The sequence below is a fragment of the Ziziphus jujuba genome, chromosome 5 (genome assembly GCF_031755915.1).
Source record: "Ziziphus jujuba cultivar Dongzao chromosome 5, ASM3175591v1".
Lineage (NCBI taxonomy): Eukaryota > Viridiplantae > Streptophyta > Magnoliopsida > Rosales > Rhamnaceae > Ziziphus > Ziziphus jujuba.
The window spans coordinates 6,587,159-6,611,740 of record NC_083383.1 but is presented as its reverse complement, the minus strand read 5'-3'; the positions used below and the strand labels follow the sequence as shown (position 1 = coordinate 6,611,740).

The window sequence follows — 24,582 nt, the reverse complement described above, 5'->3', positions numbered from 1 at the left end:
CTGTTTTGCTTCATAACATTATTAGTCACGGTTATTTTTTAAAATTTTTTTCTAATTAAGTAATTAATTTAGTTTTTTTAAATAGAAAAGGAAATTAAATTTAAGGTTATTAGGTTCCTTTATTTAATTGCTTTTCTTTCTTTTTCTTTTTCTTTTGATTTTGAATCAGAAGTTGCTTTTCATTTGAAAAATTAACATAACATTTTTTTAAATAACAATTTTTTTTTTTGGGTGAATGAAAATGAAAATAATAATAATAATAATAACAACATACTTATAAGGTGACGTAAAATCCTCAATTTGACCCTCCCCATATAGATAGAATTGTTTTGTTAGCATTCGAGTTTTGTTGAGATAATATTAGGCGATTTTTATATGATTTTTTTTATAAATTATTTAACATGTGAAAAAATATAATTTTATTCAAATATTAAATTATATTAATTATTCTAAAATTATATTATTTTTTTTATTATATGTTAAAAATTTATGAAAAAATTATATAAAAATAAATAATCCTTCTACCACTGATTTTTTTTTTTTTTTTCCAGTTTTGTTTTGTTGGCACATTCCAAAAGGTAACAGCCAACTCTGATGGATTAGGCCGCAAAGCCAAGTGTTTTTTTTTTTTTTGGGTGGTTGTAATAGCCTTGAGCTAAGAATGATCGTACCAATGGCATCTATTTTTATTTTATTTTTAAGATTGGATCCGTACAATGTGCTGTCTCGTACTACTGTTTGTCTCTTTTGTACTGCATTTTTCCGCCATTTCCCCTTCTAATGGATTAATTTTTTTTATCATACTTACGCAACTGCCATCTTAGTTAACTTGTTAAAGGGAATTCCTACATTTTAAGAGCATCAAGTCCATGGTGATCAACTTATTTTCTTCTCAGGTATATGATGCAAGTAATAGCATTTTTCTAATCTTATATATGTTTTCACTCTTTTTAGGATAACGGTGGGAATAAATTAATCTTATAAAAAATCCTAAAATGAGAATTTAATCATTCGCTTTGACATTTTCCTCCTTTTCCTTTCATTGTCCAATCAAGTTTTAATTCAAAAAAGAAAAGCCAAAATGTTTTGATTCAAAAGACTAAGTTGGCCCACTCTATTGTATTACCACAATCGGCCTTTTACAAAAACAAGGGTCTAAAGGAACATAGACCAATAAACACAATACAAACCAAGAGAAGAAGGTATACGAAATCGTAATAAAAGCGCCTTCCGAGGCCATTTTAGTAATGTAAATCCCCATCACCGTAATTACGTATCCAAGTAACCCAACGATCATTGCAGTACACAGAAAAATACAATACAATCACATTTTCGTATACAATTACCAAAAAAAAAAAAAAAAAAACCATTCTCGTATAATTCTATCTACCAATCGAAATTTTACACGGAATCGTTCTGAAAACCAGAGCTTTTCACCTAATTGTCTTAAAGCAGTATCCATTCTCTTTCTCGCTCTGGAAATCGATCCGATAATTTTCTCTCTCTAGAAAAAAAACTCAGCGAAGATGATGCACATGACCTTCTACTGGAGCAAGCAGGTGACCCTCCTGATTGACTCATGGCGGACCAACTCATGGACCAGTTACATCCTCACCTTACTGGCCTGCCTTATTGTTTCTGCTTTCTATCAGTACTTGGAAGATCTTCGACTCCGCCTCAAACTTGCTTCCGCCGGAAAACCTTCCCCGTCGTCGTCTCCGGCGCAGATCGAGATCCCTCTTCTCCAAAAGTTCTCCCGCCTCCAGGGAAAGTGGTCACAGGCTAGACTCGGTGGAGCTGCGCTTTTCGGCGTCAACGCGGCAATCGGGTACCTACTCATGCTCGCGATCATGTCGTTCAACGGAGGCGTGTTTGTGGCCGTGGTGTTGGGTCTCGCCATTGGTTACTTGGTTTTCCGAGGTGGGGATGAGGATATCACGCTTGTTGTTGACAATCCTTGTGCTTGCGCTTGAAGTCCAAACACGAAAAAGAAGAAATCGGATCGGATTCGATCGGCTTCAGTTTTTCTTTTTCTTTTCTTTTTTTTTTCTTTTTTTTTTTTTTTCATCCCCCCTTTGTACGACTGATCAAATTAAAAGGTATAAATTAAAAAAAGATCTCTATGTTCAGGGAGATGGGTTTTTTATGGTTTTTTTTTTTTTTTGGCCATTCTGTAATTCTACAGTTGTGCTTTTAAAACTGAAATTAACAGTATTTTATTATTCTTATTTTTTTTTTCTTATAAATATCTTGCCACAAGTTTGTTGTTGGTTTAAGGGGAAATAACTTTTCCGGGAAAAACCATGAATTCCGCGGAGAAGGAACACTCTAATGGTAGTCAAATATTGGGAAGAATCATCAACATCCGCTTCGTCTCCCAACCTTGATTTTATTTTTTTTCTGAAATTTATTGCATTACAGAATTGCCCATAAAAAGAAAATATATTTATAAGGACTGGGATTGTATTCAACTTAGTTTGGAGGTTGTTTTAAGAGTAGTTATCGCCAGTTCACTCTCCTTGGAAGTCCCCAAACTTCATTGTCCTTGAAATCTAATAGCAAACTTTTGCTGCTGAAGTAGTACACCCGTTTAGACAACAGAAAACCTGTACTTTGGTTCTCTTCAACTTTTTCAATAAAAAATGAAAAACGCCAAAAACAGGTCAAATTTGAAGAATAACAACGAATTAGATTGTGAAAAGGAAAAAAGGCCAAGCAAGGAAAAAGATACATTTACATGAAAACATCAAGAGGTTAGGACAATAGAGAGCTCCTAATCAACAACATTATCTTACATAAATCAATGGAGAAGCACTTTAACCTTATCTCTCTGTATATTGTACAAATTTTCACATGTCCTTCCGAAGTAAACCTTTTTTCCAAAAACCAGAAGATCTATCAGGAACTTTTAAATCAGCCTTGAGAAGGAGAATAACGGGGTAGAGGAGAGAATCACGTTGGCAATTAAATAGATCTGTCACTGATGCTGTGTCTTTTGTTTCACAGTTCCAAACCTGTGAAGGGAAAAAAATGTTGAAAATTGGGGCAGGAGATGAAGTATGCAAGCTTGAGTTACAGATAATTCGAATTTGCTATTGTTCATCTTGAACTTTCAGTGAAACTAGTTCACTCTCTTGCTGTTGATTTTTGAACTTTGAACTGTAGGGGAACCATCTCCGAAACCTCTCTGGCCAGAACCTGATGAAAGATTGCAACCAAAACTATTCACTTATATATTCTGAATCCAAGTAACAACATTAAAATGAAACTTCGAAGACAATGATCTACACAAAGCGATCATTTCCCATCATTGACAAACTTAAAGTAGCACCAGATTCTATGTTTAATGTTTGATGTTGGGTTGGCCTGACCTAGATGCATTTATCAGAACTTGAAACGAAAATAGTTAAATACAGAGAGAGAGAGGGAGTCAGAGCCTTACAGATCCAATCTTTCATATATTGCTCGACGCACTGAAGAGTTTAGACCATAAGCTATTGAGTTAAAGAGGCCCTAAACAACAAGAAAAAAGTAATAATTAATTTAAAACGAGCAATAAATCAGTAAATTAAACTTAATGGAGTTACATTCACAAAGAAATGTTCTTGGATGTCCAATGTCAGATTTTAAATAAAAGTAAAAACCATAATGCAACTCCAAATGATCAACAATAATGCACTAGATCTTCAGAATGATATAACCATCTAATAATGGAAAATTGATTCATTCCCAAAATGGGTTTCTAGTTGGTTGTTTTCTGTGTGCAGAATGAGCACAACAAGAACATATTTATCCAAAATTATCATTTTAAATCTTGACATATGAGTTCAATGACATTAGGAAACTGCAATAGACATGCAAATCTGCACAAACTCAAATAAAAAACTACATTTATATCACATAACATCCCATTACCATAAGTGAAGCTGTCCCAACATCAAGCACCGAGAGCCAAAAGATATTATGATCAGGCACAATAAAGTCATGAATGCGGTTTATTGTTCCAAAAGCCCATGATCCTATCAGAATGAGTGGATAGTATCCCCACCGATTTAAAGCCTGTGAAAAAAAAAAAAAAAAAAAATGACATCGATTGATACAACGGAAGCTCAACAGACATAACAGTGAACATCAAAGAGAGCAGACTACCACATTGACTGATAGTGTGAAGGATAATATAGGAGTTTTGACTTTTCACAGCAATTATGAAAAGAAAAAGGAGGCAGCAAAATTCTAAATAAATACTCCAAATGCATATCTCCAAACTTTCTTTTTGCCAAAACCAGGAAGGAAATAAAGAGATATGTGCAAGGCCCCTAACTGTAACAAAAAGGCAGGAAGTTGGGATTCCTCTAAAGTATTAGGCGACTTTATTGACCTTTTAACAAGGAAAATGTCATAAAAACATATTGCAAATGTTCAGGAGATATGTGGACAAACACAAATATTTATTTTCTACATTCTCCTCACATAAACTCTCCCTCTCTTTCTCTCTTTCTATAACATATATATATATATATATTTATGTATAAGCAAGCACACACAAAGCTATATACATATGAACCTGAAACTGACCCAAGTAAACTATTTATAACACTGCATACCTTCATGTCTGCTCTTGCATCTTGTTGATATGCTCGGTCCGACATACCTACTGCCATCTGAAATTTCACAGCATAAGTATGGACTCCACAAGTGACTGAAAATTGTCTAGAAGGAAAATGGAAATGCAGAATAGGAAACATACTCGAGTTGCATTGTTTAGCATGCGTATCACTTGAAAGTATGTAAAACCATTGTAAAGAATTGCACCCCATAGTGGCACATAAAACGTTAGGAAGTGAACTGCCTGCAAAATAGGCAGAATGTTTATACTATAGCACACAAAAAGAAGGCAATTGCATGATTGATTGGACATAAATTATGCTAACATTTGGAAGGTATTGGCTCCATTTTTCAGCTTTCCTTGTCTATGAAAAGCATCTTCCAGCATTCATAATCCTTGATAGGCCTCAAAGTAATTGGTTATTTTCTTGTTTTAGAGACTACCATTAAAGCTTCAACTACACATTCTGACAAATCTAAGAATAGTTTGAACACTTCAAGATATCAACTTAGTCCAATACTATATAAAATTTTCTTTACAACTCTTTCAATAGCAGTCAATTTTGCATAGACAGAAAAACTTACACGATTAAATTGACATCACTTGCTTTGCTTATAAACAATTACAGTTTAAATGACTGCATTGCAATCTAAAAGATATTCTTCCCCAAAATCATGAACGATTCCCTAATTACCATCTTACTAATTAATGTGGTGAATCAGTAAACATAAGCATAAATCATTATAAGAAAATCCAACAAATATTGAGAAATTATAAGAAATTCCCAGGTTGTTTGAGAAAAGAAAAAATGAAAACGTACATGAAAGAGTCCATAATCTTATTGCTAATACCTATGCACTTGCCTTACCAGTACGCCCTGTTTGTGCCCAACACCACGAGGTCAAGTGTCCATGGTGGTTATTACCAATAGATCTAAGGACAGTCATAACTAGTGATGTCCCTGCAAATAGAGCATTTAACACTTAAATGAGCTTCCAACTTCAAATAAACATAACGAACAGGATCAGACTATACAAAAATCAAAGTCTAGGTATATGCTTAGCAACTTCCATTAAAAAAATAATATATTTTCTCTAACACCATATTCAACATATGGATTTTGAGGACAGAAGCCAGCAGGTGCAATTTTTTTTTTTTTTTTTAAAAAGTACATCAAAGTTTGAACTATAGAATAAGTATAAACTTTTAATACAGAAGCAACAAATAAAATAATATTCTAGACAACTAAATAACACGTACCCCACACATACAAGTGAAACATAGCCTCCAAATCTTCAACATCTGTTTTGTGTCTAACAACTGTACGGTGAAGAGTAAAAGCAATTGTTGTAGTCCACAAGAAAGATGCCACACAGAAGAAATGAGTGCTATATTCCTGAGCATAACAAAATAATCCTTTGGATGGATCCCTGCACAAGATTGGAACTTAGCATAAGAGCCAACTTCAGAAGAAATATACACACATGTTACACATTCATACATAATTTATATATATGTATATATTTCTTTGTGTCTGTATATGTGTGTGACTGCACTATCTCCATGAAGCATACCCAACCATGCTGAAGAAGCTGCAAAGCATATCCTGTATTCAAGAAAATTAACATATTAGATCTCTGAAAAAAAAATAATAATAAAATAAAATTCAAATAAGACTAAAAGAACTATGTTGTCTAACTACTTTTTTGTCCATGAAAAACTATATTTTGTAATGACACAAGAGCAGCAAGTGAATTTGAAACAATATTTTTAGAGCTTTAATATGTAAATCTTTTTTCCTTTCTTTTGATAGGTGAAAGTGATTTGGTTGGAGTTTTTATTCCAATGCCTAATAACAGGTAGTTTTTCATATTGCAATTACTCGAAACAATTTTCTGTTCCCAACTTGTTCAACATTTCGCAGACTATTTCTTCAATTTGAATCAACTTTGAAAAGTAACACAAAGTGATAAATGCTTAAATAGGTTTAAATTGAAGTAAATTCTATGAAGAAAAAGGTTAGATCAAAATAGTAAAGCTCCAATGTAACTGCATTCTATTTTCTAACTTCATATCCATAGTAGAAAAAACTACTAAACTTCACTACTAACAATTAGAGCCATTTTGCCATTCCAGTGTGTTATTCGCAGTAATTTTGCCTCGTATAGTGCAAAGAGTTCGTAATGCTATAATACTGACGATTCAGATAACTAAAAGATAAACATTAAAACAGTAGAAAATAATTCAGTTTCCTAAAGTTCGAAAAAGCTGAAGTTTCCAAAACAGAAAGTAAAGAAAAACAACCAAAATCAAATACTAAATTCGAGAAAGAAGAACGGGCGAGTGGTTAGAAGCTTAGATCTGACACGCACTAAAAAAATAAGAGAATTATAATCATTAACAAAAAAATTAAAAATAAAAAACTGAGGAAAGAGAATTACAGATAGGGCGAGATAGAAGACGAGCTTGAATGAGAACTTGCGGAGCTCTTTGAAGAGGACGTAGCAGAGAACTATGAAGCCCGAACCTACGAAAGAAAGACTGGATGCTCCGGCGACCACCGCAGTCAAAACGCCGCGATCGTGTGCCAACAGATTCCCGGCGGATTGCACCGTCATCGGCATTTCTCTGTGTATGCGAGAACGGAACTGTTTCCGTTATGTTATATAAGCTGTTTCGTTGGTAACGATTATCGTTCTAGACTCCGATCGCGCCCACACACACAAACGAAGAGAAATCGCTCTGCCGAAAGTAAAAGTTCGAATTGAGAAGGGAACGCGGTTTACATCGTTCTTTCCGCTATATTTTCAAAAGCTCAAAGTTGTATCATCCCGTCGCTTTGGCCGAGTGGTTAAGGCGCTTGCCTGCTAAGTAAGTGGGGTTTCCCCGCGTGAGTTCGAATCTCACAGGCGACGAAGGCGAAGTTTATATATTTTTTAGCTGTTAATTTCGATTGTGGCCTTTTTTTTTTCTTTTTTTTTCTTTTTTCCTAAATTTTGATTTGCAATCTACATCTGGACGTAGCTATCCATGATCGCATCACATATAATTGGCATATTCCCATAAGATATGCATTGGACGCTTCCCAATCAAAGACAATCCATTTTATTTTCATTTTCCCCTTCCACATAAATTAACCTCAGAATTATTATGTATTGTATTCATTATTTCTCTATTTCCTTTACATTATAGAAGAAAGGCACTCCATTATATTGGCATAAAGTTTGAGGTTGTAAGCATGATGATATTCAAACCAATAACCAAATACTGCTGAAAATGTTCTACTGACGCAATTTCTTAATTTTTAATTTAAAAAAAAAGTGAGTGGGACATCATCACTTTATTTTCTTAATCTATAAGATTCCAATTACAAATTACGTTTTATAATATAATTTGTTAAACATGCGGTCCCAACCAATTTTTTTTTTTTTTTATCCAACATCAGGTCATGACTCCAATCCTTGATCTGAAACTCCAAACTAGGTTAACTAGACTTTGATGACTCCAATCCTTGATCTGAAACTCCAAACTAGGTTAACTAGACTTTGATGATTAAAGTATGCATATTTGATTGTTGATAGAATTATAGATATTACATTGCATCGTTTACCTAACAAAATACTACAACAGAAAAACATTGTTAGAATTTATGAAGACGGAATAAAGGGAAGAAGAATTGATTCAGCATTTTTCACAAGTATATGGTTTTTATAAAAATATATATTAGAAAAAATTCCAATTGGTCAAAAAAAGTAGTTGAAGAAATTGATACTTAATCATCCCATATAATGTATTATAGAATTTCTTTCACTTTTTTATACATAGCATTCAAGTGTTTGCATTTTTGTCCTTGATTAAGTTAGATGTTAGGTTTTTGTCTATTCTATAGCTTAAATCAACATGGTATTCGGTGTTGACTAGTCTTAATCTGGCTTGTCAACAATATACGACAATTCCATACTCCGGGGCAAAAGAGCTTATCTAGGAGCAATGTAAGTTTTTCTTCTACGAAAATATCAAAACTTGATAACCTTGAAATGCTGATCCAAGTGTATAAGCCAAAATTTCCAACAAGACCTTATGAAGCTATATTTACCTTTGCGGACTTTCTACCACAAATTTAAAAAGTTAACAGAGAGAAACAAAATTACATTTCTCCATTTGAAAAACTCATAATAAAAAATAAAAAATAAAAAAAACACACACACACACACAATGAGGACACCGTGATAAATTTCCATGCGCAGTACCTCTTAATACATACAATTGTTTTAGGGAAAAAAAAGAAAAAAAGAAAAAAAAAAAAAAAAACAAACACTAAAACTCATTTCTAAATCTGGAATATAGGGACGTATCAGAGTAAGTTACCAGAGGCCTCCAACCATTATTATTGCTGTGGCAATGTATACCATTTTCTTCATTGCCATCTTTTTCTGTTTCACTTCGTATTCTTTCATCTTTTACAGGATATTGATTGCTAGAATTTTCAGTTGGCGCAACGTATACAAAAGGTCTAACAAACCAGTCGTTAAAATCCTGAAGAGCTTCCAAGATAGTGACCACATTGCTCATAGTAGGTCTGCATTTGGGTTGGTGGCTCAAGCATTTGTAAGCCAAGGCAGCTGCTTTGTGAGCTCCTTTGCTAGAAAATTGACCTTCTAGCCTCGGATCTATAATCTTGTCAAGCTTTCTTGTGTCTTTCATGCAAGGCCTTGCCCATTCAACAAGGCTTTGTTCACGACTTGGTCGAGTCCTATCTATTGAACGCCTACCTGTTATCAGCTCTAAAAGGACTACTCCATATCCATACACATCACTTTTGGTGGTCAAATGACCTGGATTTGAAATATTGAATGGGTCAGGTTTAGAAAAAAGAGAAACAAAATAATATATTAATCATTAATGCCTAAAAAAACAAACACTCGTTTTAAAGAATTGGGATAATTGTGAAGGATAAAATAATATTACCACTAATTTTAAGAATTTGGTATTATTGGGTTGACATTACCTGTCATGATGTATTCTGGTGCAGCATAACCTTGTGTGCCTATTATACGTGTGGTTACATGTGTTTCTTCTCCTTCGGGACCATCCTTTGCCAGCCCAAAATCCGAGAGTTTAGGTGTATAGTCCTGTAAAATGGAAATTAAATTTCGAAGAAAAAGATTATTGACTATTTTATAGTTCACAGGATGAGGTGATGAAGATCATGTTGAGAAAAATTAGCTTACTTACAGCGTCCAATAAAATGTTGGAAGTTTTGAAATCTCGGAATATGACTGGCTTATCTCCTTCGTGAAGAAAGGCTAATCCCTTTGCTGCTCCAACAGCAATTTTCATTCTAGTTGACCATGGCAGGGCAGCAGAATACCCTGTATATATATATATATACATATATATATGGCAAAACAAGAAAACAAAACATAACTACCAGAAAAATACTTCCAACTTGATGGATAGGCTTTGAAGGAAATAATATATTCCAATCATAATAATAGGGACCGAATCTTTCGTTCCAATCTTGCACATTATATTCCCAAAATGAAAAAGTAATCTCTGAGACCAAATACGTAACTGCTCATTAGATTTCTCTGTCTTAAAATTTGGCTGTTTCTAATTTTGCTTCTATTTGATTACTTTGTAAAATCATAAGTAATGATCTGATGTCTCTGACTCTAAACGATACACCCCTCTTCTCTAATCTATTGTACAGAATCATGAGAGAGAGAGAGAAGTAACTTACTTCTGAAGAGTTGATTTTCTAGGCTACCTCTTGCCATGTATTCATATACCAGAAGCCTGTGCTCATCTTCGCAACAATATCCAATCAGCTTAACAAGATAAGGATGCCTCAGCTGTCCTAGAAAGATTATTTCTGCCTACAACAACAATTAAAAAAAATAAAATAAAATAAGAACTGTATTGATCTTCCAAGTTTTGATGTTTTCATAATTTAATGGTAGCTACAACAACAGCGACTAACCAGCCACTCCCTATGGCCTTGCAAGCCATCCAAGTCTAGGAGTTTAACGGCTACAGGCTGAGCATCCAATCCAGGACGAAGCTTGTTATCAATAAATCCTTTGTACACGGGTCCAAACCCACCCTCGCCAAGCAAATTACTCCATGAGAAACCGTTTGTGATAGCTTTTAGCTCTGCTAACGAAAACACATGAAGTTTTGAGGCAATGAGAGAATTGGAGAGATCATCCGCACATAGCGGTGAGCTGGGATCGCTTACATCTGATAAAGATAGCCTCTGAAAAGACGATTGTTTCGAAACCTTTTTTTTCGATTTGGCCAACGTCCGGCTCTCATGACTCTTGTAACATCCTGGGATAATGCATTTCCATGTGATCTTCTCTAGAGCCATCCCTATATATATGTTGTTTAATATAGGCTGAGGATCAAGATCCTGTATGGTCTTGATCAATCTGTAGAAACAATAAACAAACATATTATATGCATATACCAAATAGAAAACCTCAACTAATTAATTGATCAAGCAATCAATGGAAAAAAGCAAAACCCAGATGAGAAAGTTACATTTGAACGCTGGAACCTCATCTTCAATTACTCACTTACGACTCTCAATATTACTCCTATTCATATAGACATTTTAAAGACTTTTTAATCTCTCTCTTATCTCTTCTGCATATATATATATATATATATATAATATAGATTTCACTTGTATGATGGTTTAATTCTACCAATTTTTAAAAAATTGGGGTCAATGCATGCACTAGATGAAAATGGTGTTATATGATTTTACCAGAATATGAGTAAGTACCTATTTAACTACTTCTTTCAAGAGTAGGTAAGCTCTCTCTTTTGTCAAGGCATTTTCATGGAACTGTTTAAGAAGTCAATATCAGACTCTGCCAACCGGAAAACAGAGTACCAAATTCTTTATAGAATTGTAAGCAAATGAGATTTGTTTACAAAGAAAAACCTTCTAGATAACTCCACAAGTCTGTCTTTTGGCTGGACTTGAAACTTACATAAACAAACAACAAAATGGACTAAGAATGAGATTATCAGAAACAGTAATAAACCTGATTATTTTTTTATCACTTTTTCTTTTTTTTTTTTTGTTTTGCCAGCGTGGCCTTTACCGTAATCAGGATTGATGAAGCATAATCATGGATGAGCGTGATGAATCCCAATCGAGATGGCCATAAAAAGGCCTAAAAAATTGATGGAGGTGAAAAACAACAGGTGCGTTAAAAAGGTCAAAAGGAAAGGGTGAACAAATCAGTCTACCCACAACTACCTAAAAAGCTCTAAAATTGAAACTTTAGCAAACTCTCTTTTGCATGCAATACTTTCTGAGAAAAGGATAGTATATTATATAGCATCATGCATTATTAGTGATATTGTTTCCACGATTGTTAGTTTGCTAGCTTTTCAAGTGATTTCATGACCACTCCCACTTGGTTTAAAAATCAAGTATTTTTAAAAAATTTGGTTTCTTGTTTTTTACACAAACTAGTTTCTATTGAATAATAATGATGTTAAATCCTATTGGAAGCGCTAAAAGAAAAAAAGTGTCATTTTTTATTAGACAAAATTGTGTATAAGCACCATAACAAACTATTTCAAATTACCTATGAATTATAAATTTGATTTTGATATACATATACAAATTCTTTGGTCAAAGAATATCCCATATTACCTTCTACTTGAATTTCCTCTGCTTTTCTACTTTGAAATTCAAACTTGCAGTAGGTAAACAAAGGACTAATACTCCCATATACTATTTCATATACTGACTTTTATTTTTAATTTCATTTATTCGTATAGTAGACCGGCGGAAATTGAAACCAACTGGGTATTGCCACGTGTCCAGAGGGGAATTTGACATGTCACGGGTTAATGATAATAATCAAAACAAGGCAAAATCCACCTCCTCTTCCTCCGCAAGGACCGGAACAGAAGTAATCCACGATTGGAAATACCAACTGTCTCCCTTCAAAAGTCACTAGTAATCTAAAAACCATAGAATATAAAACTGTTATGCGGATATTTTTTATTTTAATTTCCACCTGTTATTCGGTTTATTATTTATATCTTTAACCGTGATCCTGTGCAATAGGTTCTTTAATATTCTTTAAACGTTTTCAAGGTCAAATTCTAATAAATTAGATGGAATAGATTTTAATAGTTGAACATCTCTATTTATATTTTGAAAGTATTTTTATTTATACCTTGAGGGTATGGTTCGAATCTATTGGATGGGAGAGATCTAGGGGAAACCCAAAAAAAAAAAAAAAAAAATACTAATAGATTAGTAGTTGATTATCTTCAAACATGAAAATTTTAAATTGTATCTAAATGGAGGGAAGATAGCTTTTTCTCTTCCGTAAATCTTCTTCCTCTTTCTTAAAATAATAAAATTTGATCTCACATTTATATAATGAACGTTATGTAGAAAATCAGTGACAAAATCAAAACAGTCCTTACAATTTTGTCTAGACTTGTAGCTCTATTAAAAAGTCAATCCAGTGAAAGTACTAATATTAGTGACTGAACTGCCAATCGAATAAATTAAAGTTTTTAGAGGCTCTAAAAGCTAGCAAATGAACTAACCAAAATATAAATTGATTGCTGGACTTGTATAAAGGATTAATTAGCTTGAATGAAAGTTACACAAAACATTTTAAATCTTATGACTATGACTTGAGATGTATATTATTAATAATATGGAAAGAAGAATAAAAACAGTACTTCAAGTTGTACTGTATGTACTATTTAAGATCTCTACTTCAAGATATCAAGGTTTGTTAAACTTAAAAAAAACATCAAATTAGTGTCATTTGTTATGAAGGAAAGCCATGTTAACATTTTTACTTTCATTTTGTTTATAGATTCTGTTTCTGGTTTCTTTTTTTATAGCTTTTTTCATTTTTATTGAATTATTATTATTTACTTTATAGATGGCCGAATCTTATTAAGTAAGGGCCACTTCTTTTATTTTCCTTTACTTGGGAGGCTTAAAACAATCTTAAGCCTCCTTCATATCAAATTTTTATGGATCACGGTCAACCATACCATGTACTTTCAAGTGGTTTCCAAAAATTCGTGACCCTCAAGATATGCGACAACTACTTGAAAATGAAACAGATAATTAAAGACGTGAAAGATTGAACATGGTATATGTATCTTTTTGGTATATGTATTTTTTGCCTAATTCGTTGACGATTTGCTTAGTAGGATAATTCGACGTGTGGAGATGGGTCATACTGTTGCCACATTGTACTGCACAGAATAGAGAATTTATTCAAAGTCCCAACTCAGTTTTAGGAGTGAAAGATATACACATATATATAAATAATAATAATAATAATAATAAAAGTCGGTGAAAAAGTTGGCTAAAGGAATCGTCATCAACCACGTAAAGAAGCCAACCAAACCAACCCGACGGCAGGCGGCAGCAACATTTGTTAGTGCACGCACGCATATTTCACTTTCCTAATTACATTTTTTATAGTTCACCCGAAATTGATATCGTTTGCGTGGCATAAACTCCACAAGTAACTCGTACGTTTCATTCAGCAACCAAATAAAAAAATTGGTATGTTTAATTAACTTATTTGGTTTATTAATTTGAGCACAATCTCACAATTGATGTGGGAGACTGCGCCTTTAGCAATACTTGGTAAGGAATTAATTAAGGTGCTGCTTTGGATTCTGAACACATCTTAACGGTTAAGTTTAAAAAAAATAAATAAATAAATAAACTCGCGCCCAATGCCCTAAATGTTATTATTGCAAAGTCAAGTCTCATTTATTTTTGTGTTGATTTTTCTTCAAATAATTTTGAAATAATCAACAAAAACCGTTGAAATTTCATTCATTCTTACAACTATCTTTTTGAAGCAGATAGTTCACACCGTCTTAAAACTTCTCAAATCATTGACTACCACGTTATCCTTTCGTTTTCTTTCACTGTTGCAAAGAAATTAATTGTTAGTATCCTTTTTTTAACTCGTATCTTCATCAAAAGGTTGATTGCCGAAAAAAATTTCAAAATTTTGTATTTGTCTAGTTCATATTACATTATATGTGTCAAAAAGGGAAAGAAAAAAATAAATCATGGCACATATTAAAGAAAATAAATAATGTCAAGCTGAATACATTTCCAATTTACTAACAATGGGTTAGTCTTTAGATTTTGAAAAATATTAAAAAAAGGGAAAAAAATTTTAAAAAAAATTACTTCTCATTGTTCGTTCATAAAAAGAGTGTGATAGGGAAAAAACAAAAAAAAAACAAAAAAAGAGAAAGAAGATTATAAATAATATATTTTTTTATTACGGTGGAAATAATTAAAAGAAACAAATAAATTGATCTCACGGGCTTCATTTAGAGTAATTAATAACATTCTTTCTTTTTTTTATTTTTTTTGGGTAAATGATAATTAATAACATTCCTCATTTGCTTGAATCGTTGAAATAAAAAGGTTGCGTCCGCTTAGCGGAAATTTCTAGAGTAGCATAAGCAGGTTTAAAAGTCTAGCTACCTAGTTGTCTTTTAGGTGATTTCTTTCAAAACCAACGAGAAAGCTAGTTTCTTCCTCTGTATTCTTATATAACCTTCACTATCTTCCAAAAATTACAGTCCTTGTAGCAACCCACACCTAAAAAATATATATACAGTTTTGCTTCATTGATTGCTATTTTCTCAAAATTCTCAAAAGTCTAAGCATATATTTCCATGTCATAGTCTTTGATTAGCTTCTCTTCCAAAGAACCACACAATGTTACCCTTTTTTCTCAGTCCCGTTGCCTTCTACAACAACTACCTCCGACGTTGCTTCACTGCCTCTGGCCTCTCGCCGCAAGCCGTCGACGTCGACAACGAGACCACCATCCATTTCTGGGGGCCCAGCAAAAATACCCAAAAATCTTCATTGGTCTTGATCCATGGCTACGGCCCAGTAGCCCTTTGGCAATGGCGGAAACAGGTCCAGTTCTTCTCCCCCAAGTTCAACGTCTATGTCCCAGACTTATTGTTCTTCGGAGGATCGACGACGAAGTCGCCGGAGAGATCGGAGATCTTCCAGGCGGTTTCTGTAGTGAAACTGCTCGAGAAGCTTGGAGTGGAAAGGTTTTCAGTGATGGGTACGAGCTATGGAGGGTTTGTGGCGTACCATATTGCGAGAATGTGGCCTGAGAGGGTGGAGAAGGTGGTGATTGCGAGCTCAGGCGTGAATATGAGGCGGAGACATAATGAAGAGCTGGTGAAAAGGGCCAAGTTGGAGAAAATCGAGGACCTTATGCTTCCGGCGACGACAAATCAGTTTCGAGCACTTATGAGTCTGGCCGTGTTTAAACGACATAATATGGTGCCAGACTTTCTATTAAACGACGTCATCAATGTAAGTTTTTAGTTTTTAGTTTTTATTTTATTTTTTTGGGTGTAATTTAATTATTAATATTGTTGCTATTTTAATTGTGAAAATTATAAAAGGAAACGAAAACGAAAGCTGTAGCTCTTTTAATGGGGCAAATTTTATAGGAAATTTCTTGGATGGAGGGGTTGATAGTACGATTGGGTGCGTTATTTGGAAGATTGTGGACCATGATTTTTAATTTTCAGAAAGTGCGCATAATAAATCGATTGATATATTTACCTGTTAGGTGGATTAGGCCACGACGAATGCGACTTCCTTTGTTTGGTGGTTGCAGCGAGCCTTGTTTTATTCTCTTATTTATTTATTTTTTATAGGTTGCTTTTAAATAAAATTTAAAATATAGTTGGTGTGATTAGCTAGCGGTACACATATATATATTATTAATTCTTCATGCAATGTATAGATATATAACCGGAGTAACATTTATATATTTTCATGCAATATATATATATATATATATATACACACAACACTCATGGTTAATTTGTTTTGTGAGTGAGAAATTTCATGTGATGAGGATGTATACAGAAATTGTACTCAGAAAAAAGGAAGGAAAAGCTGGAACTTCTAAAAGGATTAAGTTTTGCAAAAGATGACACAACAAGCGTTTCTCCTCTCCAACAGGTGTTTTTTTCTGTCCGGAATCTGATTACAAATATATAGCAATGCTAGAAATCATTAACTTAGACAAATGTTCAAAATTGTAACTTTGCATGTTAGATTTTTAATTAATTAAAAAAAATTAATTGATATGTATGTCACATCAGTTTGGTTTTCATCTTATGCTGGGGATAATTCCAACAAATTATAAATCTCCCTGTGTACATATATTTAGCAGATATATGTATGTGTTGTTTTTATTTGTTTTTTCTTTCTTGAAGGAGGTGTTGATATTATGGGGAGATCATGACCAGATATTTCCCTTGGAGTTGGCTACCGAACTCAAGGAGTAAGTATATATATATATATACTAGTTCTCACTCAACCTCTAAATGAATTTCATCAATTTATTAATCCGTTTGGCATTTGCATTCATTTTATAATTAGTGCTGCCTGCATAGAATAAGGGCATAAAATTTTAATGATATATAATCCATGAATTGAATTTGAGTGCTAATGATGAGCAATACTACAATGCTGTAATTGGCTTGTGATTGCAGGCTTCTTGGGGAGAAGGCAAGGTTGGAGGTGATGAAGAATGCATCGCATGTGCCCCAGATTGAAAACCCACCACTTTTCAATGATATTGTCAACAAGTTCTTATGCGAGTCCTCCTGATTTTCTTCAATTTTCTATTTCATAATGTAATGTTGGATTCAAGTATTGAAAAGAAATTTGATCTATATATTTTAACTCATGATGTTCCAATATAAATAATAAATTAATTAATAAAAATTGGTTGCCGAACCAACTACCAAACTGGCTAAATAAAACATAAATCTATGATAATTTGCATGCTATGTGTATGCATATATATACATATATATATATATATATAGAGAGAGAGAGAGAGAGAGAACCTAAATATTGCAAATTACAAGCCACTAGTTTGCCAAAGCGCAAAATCGACAAGTCACTATGATTGGGTTGGGTTTTGGATGGGCTGGAGGTGGTATGGGTTTAGCTTGTGAGTTGTCGTGGACCATATCAATCCGAAAACCCACTTGCAATGGTGGTCTACCATCTGGGGCCCAAATGCCAATATACATATATTATTGGTTTTGATTAGAGTAATCCAATCCAACGGTTAAAGCAAGTGAAAAAATGGATAAAATCGATGGTTGAAAAGATGCTAAGGTAAAAATTAAGATTATTAATCACTATGACACTATTCAATGACTTTTTTTTTTTTCCTGGTTGGAAACAAAGAGAAAGTATAATAGTTTAGAGTTAGAGACCGTCTAAAAAGGTCGTAGAGACCAATCCACGACGTATATTAGTCATAGAAGGCGTAAATTGCAAATTCCCAAGGTCCCAGAGGACTTAAATAATAAATACTAATATAATACTTTTATAAAAAAAAAATAAAAAAAATACTAATATAATTATTAATTTTAAGGAGCAACGGATTATTTCCTTATTTATTTATTTCGGGGTCTGTCTTTTCTAAGTTGTAAGTTTGACTGAATACAGAAAACAGAAGAGTAGGCTGTGAATGCAGCTTTCGGCGCTCTTTCTTTTCTTTTCTTTCCAGATTTTAGCCAACACTACGATGCTCATTTCTTACTCAATAACCATATTTATATATCTATATTTTATCTGTATCTAATTGTTTATTTTAATATATCTAACACATAAACGACATTGATTTTATTAAAATATATATTATTATAGAAATCTGGAAAGTAATACAAACCAGCTCAAGAGGAACTAAAGCAATTGTTTTCTAGCTCCAATACTACATACTTGGCCATTTCCACCAAATCAAGCGCCATCTATCCCTTATACTCCGTTTCACAGATAGACCCTTTTGTTGTTTTGTTCGTTGGGTAAGTTCACTTTTGCTTCTTCTCTACTTTCTATTTTTTTTCCCTTATTTTTTGGCAGACCCATAGTTTCTCCTGCTAGATCTTTCTTTTTCATCCTGGGCTGAAACTTTTGCGGTAGAGATCTCTGTGATTGATCTTACCCCAGAAGATCAAGATGGTTATCTTATTCTTGTAAATTTTTAAACAAAAATTAGCTGAAAATTTAGTTGCTGGGTTTGGTTGTATACCCTTTGGGGTTGTCATTCTTGTCTCTGATTTTTATGGCTGACGATATTTTGCATTGCACACACACACACACACACACACACATATATATTGGAACTTGATGTTTTAAAATGTAAATTTAGTGATGGGTTCTTGAAGATGAACGTTATGGTTGTTGTTAGGTTTGAATAGCAAATGGCATATCCATTTTTAAAGCTATTTTTCTGTAGGTGGTAGTATCTGGTATAATTCTTTGTAGAAATTATTTTATGTAAAACTATTCATGTGTTTTTCTCTAATAGTCTCGCTGGAACGGTATGCTATTTGGGTGGACTTATTTATTTCATAATGCTGGTGTACGTTGTGCAATTTTATAGGTTTGATTAGACTTAAATATACATCCATTCTCTGCATTCACAATCTAAATCATCCTAATTCTCTGCTTAGTTACTATTTTTGGGTTATGTTTTAGGCTGCGATACTGGTTTTCATCTCACATAAAGCGGTCGTTATACATCTTTGATAATAGTGTCAAATTGCATCATTTATTCATCCAGTGAAACTTGATTTCCCTTAAGAAAACTTGTCATTTTTGGATAAGAATATGAAGTTCATTCTTCTAAATATTTGCTTCCTAACTGTTTGTAGCATTGTGATTAGGCCAGTTTGAAGACATTATGGATGAGCTTTATGGAAGGGAATTGAAGAGTCATTCAAGACGTGGTTGGGCCTGATTAGATCTTCTATGCTATTTCTAATACAAAATATGGGCTTGCTCTGCAGCAGAAATCGCCATTACAAAGAAGCGGATGCTGAAGAGAATGTACAGGTAAGTAATTATCATGTACTTAGCATTTTGGCTCATTTTTATTTGAGTGACTTTATGTTATCGCGTTTGTTATATGATGATTTGATGATATCAACTTCTTTCTAAATTTATGTACTCGTCCAGACTGCAGAAATTGAAAGGCGAATTGAACAAGAAACAAAGGCTGAAAAGCATATTCAGAAACTTCTACTACTTGGTACAGATACTTAAAAGGAGTTTCATTTTCTTAATTGTTATGGATGAACTAAAATTGCATACTTAGAAGTTTGAGCTTCTTCAGAATCAGACTCAAAAAAAAAAAAAAAAAAAAAAAAAAAAATCTTATGATTAAAAGTAGCAAAATGGTATCATGCATAGTTTATATGTGCCTTCCAGAATTTGGGGGGAGAAATGCAGTGAATTGGTTAAGCATTGTTTGCCATGTATCAAAATGTTTTTGTGATACCCCTTTCAGTTAATTTTTACTGATTTGAACCCTTGCACATCAAATTTTTCTAAGCTATTTGATACCATTAATTGATAGTGGGATAATTCACCCGCCATGTATTAATCTAATCTATTAACTAGGTGTTTTTTTTTCGTTCTGGCTCTCACAATTCATACTACCTTTTCATTCTCATGTTGGTTGAATCATTCAGATTAGATAATTGTTTGATCTTACTGCATCCTTTTTCTTGCTGCTTTAGGTCTTTCATTTGTGATTGTTTATATCAATTACCTTGTACCTGGAAACCTTTATTACTTCTGTTTTTCTATTGATTTTCTGTATATAAGAGCTATATTAGGAACTTTTGAGAATTATTTGGATGAGAAATACAAAGTTAGATTTTGCACATTATGATGTATCTCCTTTATTCCCCAAAGCTAGTATCTTTTGTAAAACTTGCAATTTCTTTTTATTTCTCTTTTTGGTTTGACCTACAGTTAACTTGATTAACCTTTTGTCTTTAAGGTGCTGGTGAGTCAGGGAAGTCTACAATTTTTAAGCAGGCAAGAAGTTGTCTTTGTTTCTATATCAAAGCATACTCTCACGTTTATGGACAATGAAAATACTTATATTTCTATCTATCATCATTTTTCTGCAGATAAAACTTTTGTTCCAAACCGGCTTTGATGAGGCAGAGCTCAAGGGCTACATCCCAGTCATTCATGCCAATGTGTATCAGACCATAAAAGTACGCAATACTTGAAAGGGTGTGTTGGTTATTTCCCTTTCTGCATAATATGATGAGTATGTAGTGTCAGCCGTTTGTAGCAGAAAATATAGTTTTCTTGAGATGAGTTGTGAAACTTGTATTGAGAGCAAAACAAATTTATTATAGATTATATACTCATTGTGTACAAAATGTGGCTGAGCAGCTACTGCATGACGGATCAAAGGAGCTTGCTCAGAATGACGTGGATTCCTTGAAGTATGTTTTGTCCAATGAAAATAAGGTTTGAACTCGCTCTTTCTTTGCCTATGACACTGGGTTTGTTAGATTTAATATTTTGTTATGGGTGAAAATAGTTGGAAAAAACGTGGTTGAGCTGTTTTGTTATTATCAAATGGAAAATGTTCTATTTGCTCCTTTGTTTGCTTGTTCAATTCAATTTGCATTTTTTGTTAGGAGATTGGAGAAAAACTATCAGAAATTGGAGGCAGGTTAGAATATCCACACCTTACTAAAGAGCTTGCCCGGGATGTAGAGACCCTATGGAAAGATGCTGCTATTCAGGTAACCATGCTGACGAATGCTGATCACTCAACACCAGTCCAAATGCTTTGAAGTTTCTTATTTGATGATTTTTTCTTTTTTTTGTTCCATCTTTTCTGTCCAAATGCTTTGCATGGAGTAATTCTGTGTCTTTCTTTATAATTATAGGAAACATATGCTCGTGGTAATGAACTTCAAGTTCCTGATTGTACCCACTACTTCATGGAAAACCTTCAAAGGTTGTCGGATTCGAATTATGTTCCAACAAAGGTATTCCTTCTGTTTTCTGCATTTGTCCACTGTTGGCTTCTGATTTATTTGGTCTGTAATTGCAATGGGTAAACTTATAAATAGAAGTTCAGCCATACCCCAAATAGGGACTTTTTTTTTTTTTTTTTCATAAAAAAAAAAGAAGATATTAGGTGTCATATTGTTATAAAATTCTCCTCAAATACTTGGATACTGTCACACAATGGATCCCAGCTAATTTCCTACCTTAACCATGTGGAACAAAGTTTATAGTCCTCCACAAGTTATGCGTCTAGTGTTTGCAGGAAGACGTTCTTTGTGCGAGAGTTCGGACAACAGGAGTTGTAGAGATTCAGTTCAGGTAATGTTTCATGTCATTGCAACATGATTCTTTTAGCTTGTATTTCTGACATTTTTTCTCTGTCTCTATTTCAGTTCTATGTCTTGTTGAACTCATAAATTCCTTTGTTGACTTGATTTCTCATAGACTTGCTAAGGGCTATGATGACTGAACCTTGTGGCTCTATGGTTGAATCTCCATAACTTCTGGAATAGGAGATATTATTATCCTCTTTGATCCAAATTCGACTAACACAGTCTTTGTAGAGTAAATTTGATTATATGAATATGATTTGCCCTTACTACATGGAATAAAGAGCTCATCCTTTTGTTCTTTTGAGGCTAAATCTTCTCTTAATCAGTACTATGTGTATTTCAATTCACTTGCTGCTGTTCTTGTATTGCCTTCTAATTAATATGGTCGTCCTAAATCATTGATTACCAGTCTTTTCCAATTCCCTAAACTTATCTTGAGTTATTGCCTATTTTTATTGTAAATGCTTTCACTTCATACCTTGTTTTAGTCTATAAAATCATCCATCTGCACATCCCCACTTCAGCTGTATTTAATAACAAATATATTTCAACTTAATTATGCTTTCAGAAAGTTATATGAACTATTTATGTTTTCCAACCTTTGCATATATTGCAATATGGTGCGTGTAATATCATCTGCACAAATATATATGCGGTTGGTCTGCTCAGTTATGGTAGATATCTCAAATAATTTGGTGATGGCTATGATTTGTCAGTCCTGTTGGGGAAAATAAGAAAAGTGGTGAAGTATATAGACTCTTCGATGTTGGAGGCCAGAGAAATGAGAGGAGAAAATGGATCCATCTTTTTGAAGGTGTTACAGCTGTTATATTTTGTGCTGCTATTAGCGAGTAAGATCACTGTTGCTTTCACTTATGTGTAACATCATCAGATGCATATAACAGATTTAACTGCCTTATAACAACTGACTACAAGTTTTGGCATTCTTGATAATGAAACTTCAATCAAGCTGAAGAACTTTGGATGCTGACATTTCAGGTATGATCAGACACTCTTTGAGGATGATAACAAGAACCGGATGATGGAGACCAAAGAACTCTTTGACTGGGTCCTGAAGCAACCATGTTTTGAGGTTTTCTTTTATACTATGCTTTTATTTGTCGTTGGGTGTTTAGGAATTCTTTTCTAAGACTGATGAAATTGTATATGACTTTTTATTTTTTATTTTTTTTGAGGTGCAGAAAACATCCTTCATGCTGTTCCTAAACAAGTTTGACATATTTGAGAAGAAGGTTCTAAAAGTAAGGTTCAGTGGACTAGTGCCACTATGGTTCATTGGTGAAGATCTAGCTTTTTGGCCAAGTTGTTGACATTATCAATTGTGTAGGTGCCCCTTAATGTGTGCGAGTGGTTCAAAGATTACCAGCCAGTTTCAACAGGAAAACAAGAGATTGAGCATGCATATGAGTAAGCATTTATATCTCTTTCGTCCTTGCTTTAAATTATAGGAAGAAAATTTATCAGAGGCCTATGTTTGAAAAAATCTAGATAAAACTGAAGTCAAAATGAAGCTTATTATAACTGGCCAAGATAGAAAGCTACATTTGGAATGAACTTTAGTGAAAATGAGGCTTTCTGCATATAAGCAAGGCTTGCAGAATTCTTGGCTGTTTATTTTAGAGGCCAAATGACCATGCCACCTGCCTTTCTGTTTCCCTTCAGACTTAGAGCTCATGCTTTTAGTATCTTTTGTGAGCCTTCAATATATGTCTTACTGTATGTGCCAATGTAAATCTTTGCATTCAGGTTTGTGAAGAAGAAATTTGAGGAATTATATTTTCAGAGCACCACCCCTGATCGTGTTGATCGGGTCTTTAAGATCTACAGAACCACTGCTCTTGATCAAAAGCTTGTGAAGAAGACTTTCAAGCTTGTAGATGAGACTTTGAGGAGAAGAAATCTCTTTGAGGCTGGTTTATTGTGACCAAAGAAAGAGTCCTCTCAGGAGAAACAGAAGTACAAAAAAGGAAAAAAGTAAAGATTGTAATTTGGAGAAGGAACTGCATCAAGATTTTGAGCACTGTGATTCCTTGATTTTTAGCATTTTATTTTCATTAAATTCTGTTCAATATATGAGTGAAGGAGAGCTTTTAGCATATGTAATCCATATGGCCAGATGGATACTTAGCTTTCCAAAGACGATCCTATTAATTTTTTCTCTTTTTATTTTTAAAAAAAAATTTAATATATATATATATATATATTTTTTCTTAATTTTCCATTTAAGCTAACTGGTGATTAGCGGTGATGTTTGTATTTGGTCGGATCTTGGAGTTGGTTCGTGGGCCTTATGTCATGTGTGGATAATTGACCTGATTAGTGAGGCCAACGATCCAGTACAAACCTGCTAGGTCCCAACAAACAACTGTATACAACCGCTATGAAATGCCAAAAGCTAAAAGTTGGTATACTATACGATGTCATTTTGTTGTATTTATTTAGAATTACTCAATTGTTATAGGATCTCCCCATAAACATGCTAAGGACATTCTTTGGTTTGTTAAACCAATTAAAATTTTTCAGTACTATATGTTTTCTGGGCCCCTTCGGCCAGCATTGTTACCAATATAATAATTATGATATTAGTCGTCAACATCTCAGTACCTTAAAAAAGAGCTAAATAAAAAAGAAAAGATTTTTTTTTTTCCAAAAAAATTAAAAAAATTTCAGTACCTAAACCCACCAGCATAAAA

The 24,582-nt window shown here is 33.5% G+C and overlaps 5 protein-coding genes and 1 non-coding gene across 13 annotated transcripts; 4 read left to right on the top strand and 2 right to left on the bottom strand.

The window, feature by feature from the left end:
* The first annotated feature begins 1,286 nt into the window (after nt 1-1,286).
* Nucleotides 1,287-2,133, top strand: LOC107420148 (copper transporter 5.1). Its single transcript, XM_016029037.4, has one exon. It carries the CDS (start codon nt 1,527-1,529, stop codon nt 1,971-1,973), a length of 447 nt encoding a protein of 148 aa, XP_015884523.1. The 5' UTR covers nt 1,287-1,526; the 3' UTR covers nt 1,974-2,133.
* Nucleotides 2,023-7,549, bottom strand: LOC107420147 (G-protein coupled receptor 1). Its single transcript, XM_060817430.1, has 9 exons — nt 7,048-7,549; nt 6,181-6,212; nt 5,867-6,036; nt 5,466-5,567; nt 4,748-4,845; nt 4,605-4,661; nt 3,916-4,059; nt 3,443-3,513; nt 2,023-3,198 (listed from the first exon to the last, which is right to left on the bottom strand). The coding sequence occupies exons 1-9, from the start codon at nt 7,228-7,230 to the stop codon at nt 3,093-3,095; spliced, it is 963 nt and encodes a 320-aa protein (XP_060673413.1). The 5' UTR covers nt 7,231-7,549; the 3' UTR covers nt 2,023-3,092.
* On the top strand, nt 7,440-7,521 carry TRNAS-GCU (transfer RNA serine (anticodon GCU)). The gene has a single exon. It is a non-coding gene; the product is annotated as a tRNA-Ser (tRNA).
* A 1,111-nt stretch (nt 7,550-8,660) lies between the features above and the next one.
* LOC107420055 (serine/threonine-protein kinase RIPK) lies at nt 8,661-11,355 on the bottom strand. The gene is made up of 6 exons (XM_016028916.4): nt 11,153-11,355; nt 10,590-11,040; nt 10,350-10,485; nt 9,842-9,978; nt 9,615-9,738; nt 8,661-9,441 (listed from the first exon to the last, which is right to left on the bottom strand). Exons 2-6 carry the CDS (start codon nt 10,977-10,979, stop codon nt 8,924-8,926), a joined length of 1,305 nt encoding a protein of 434 aa, XP_015884402.1. The 5' UTR covers nt 10,980-11,040; nt 11,153-11,355; the 3' UTR covers nt 8,661-8,923.
* A 3,731-nt stretch (nt 11,356-15,086) lies between these two features.
* Nucleotides 15,087-17,380, top strand: LOC107420058 (uncharacterized). Of its 2 annotated transcripts, XM_016028922.4 has the most exons (4): nt 15,093-15,989; nt 16,554-16,649; nt 16,907-16,974; nt 17,186-17,380. In XM_016028922.4, exons 1-4 carry the CDS (start codon nt 15,369-15,371, stop codon nt 17,301-17,303), a joined length of 903 nt encoding a protein of 300 aa, XP_015884408.1. In that variant the 5' UTR covers nt 15,093-15,368; the 3' UTR covers nt 17,304-17,380. The 2 variants fall into 2 exon arrangements, with proteins under 2 accessions (XP_048332488.1, XP_015884408.1); XM_048476531.2 differs by lacking the exon at nt 16,554-16,649 and having other exon boundaries at nt 15,087-15,989.
* Nucleotides 17,381-18,131: 751 nt separating this feature from the next.
* LOC107420057 (guanine nucleotide-binding protein alpha-1 subunit) lies at nt 18,132-24,103 on the top strand. Of its 7 annotated transcripts, none has more exons than XM_048476526.2 (14): nt 18,132-18,514; nt 19,384-19,547; nt 19,671-19,743; nt 20,500-20,537; nt 20,633-20,722; nt 20,907-20,984; nt 21,158-21,265; nt 21,413-21,514; nt 21,790-21,854; nt 22,585-22,719; nt 22,868-22,961; nt 23,065-23,130; nt 23,217-23,296; nt 23,636-24,103. In XM_048476526.2, exons 2-14 carry the CDS (start codon nt 19,464-19,466, stop codon nt 23,811-23,813), a joined length of 1,191 nt encoding a protein of 396 aa, XP_048332483.1. In that variant the 5' UTR covers nt 18,132-18,514; nt 19,384-19,463; the 3' UTR covers nt 23,814-24,103. The 7 variants fall into 7 exon arrangements, with proteins under 7 accessions (XP_048332483.1, XP_048332484.1, XP_048332485.1 ...); XM_048476527.2 differs by having other exon boundaries at nt 19,379-19,547; XM_048476528.2 differs by having other exon boundaries at nt 19,367-19,547.
* The last annotated feature ends 479 nt before the right edge of the window (nt 24,104-24,582 follow it).

Excerpts from the sequence above, each read along its gene's own strand:
- LOC107420148 (XM_016029037.4), top strand. The coding sequence starts at position 1,527 with ATGATGCACATGACCTTCTACTGGAGCAAGCAGGTGACCCTCCTGATT.
- LOC107420147 (XM_060817430.1), bottom strand. The coding sequence starts at position 7,230 with ATGCCGATGACGGTGCAATCCGCCGGGAATCTGTTGGCACACGATCGC. Across the intron at positions 4,846-5,465 it reads AGGGCGTACTGGTAAGGCAA|TTCACTTCCTAACGTTTTAT; the intron begins GTGCATAGGTAT and ends TTTTGCAGGCAG. Across the intron at positions 3,199-3,442 it reads ATATATGAAAGATTGGATCT|GTTCTGGCCAGAGAGGTTTC; the intron begins GTAAGGCTCTGA and ends ATCTTTCATCAG.
- LOC107420055 (XM_016028916.4), bottom strand. The coding sequence starts at position 10,979 with ATGGCTCTAGAGAAGATCACATGGAAATGCATTATCCCAGGATGTTAC. Across the intron at positions 10,486-10,589 it reads AAGGCCATAGGGAGTGGCTG|GCAGAAATAATCTTTCTAGG; the intron begins GTTAGTCGCTGT and ends TTGTTGTTGTAG. Across the intron at positions 9,442-9,614 it reads ACCAGAATACATCATGACAG|GTCATTTGACCACCAAAAGT; the intron begins GTAATGTCAACC and ends TTTCAAATCCAG.
- LOC107420058 (XM_016028922.4), top strand. The coding sequence starts at position 15,369 with ATGTTACCCTTTTTTCTCAGTCCCGTTGCCTTCTACAACAACTACCTC. Across the intron at positions 15,990-16,553 it reads TATTAAACGACGTCATCAAT|AAATTGTACTCAGAAAAAAG; the intron begins GTAAGTTTTTAG and ends GGATGTATACAG. Across the intron at positions 16,975-17,185 it reads TTGGCTACCGAACTCAAGGA|GCTTCTTGGGGAGAAGGCAA; the intron begins GTAAGTATATAT and ends TTGTGATTGCAG.
- LOC107420057 (XM_048476526.2), top strand. The coding sequence starts at position 19,464 with ATGCTATTTCTAATACAAAATATGGGCTTGCTCTGCAGCAGAAATCGC. Across the intron at positions 20,538-20,632 it reads AGTCTACAATTTTTAAGCAG|ATAAAACTTTTGTTCCAAAC; the intron begins GCAAGAAGTTGT and ends ATTTTTCTGCAG. Across the intron at positions 23,297-23,635 it reads GAGATTGAGCATGCATATGA|GTTTGTGAAGAAGAAATTTG; the intron begins GTAAGCATTTAT and ends CTTTGCATTCAG.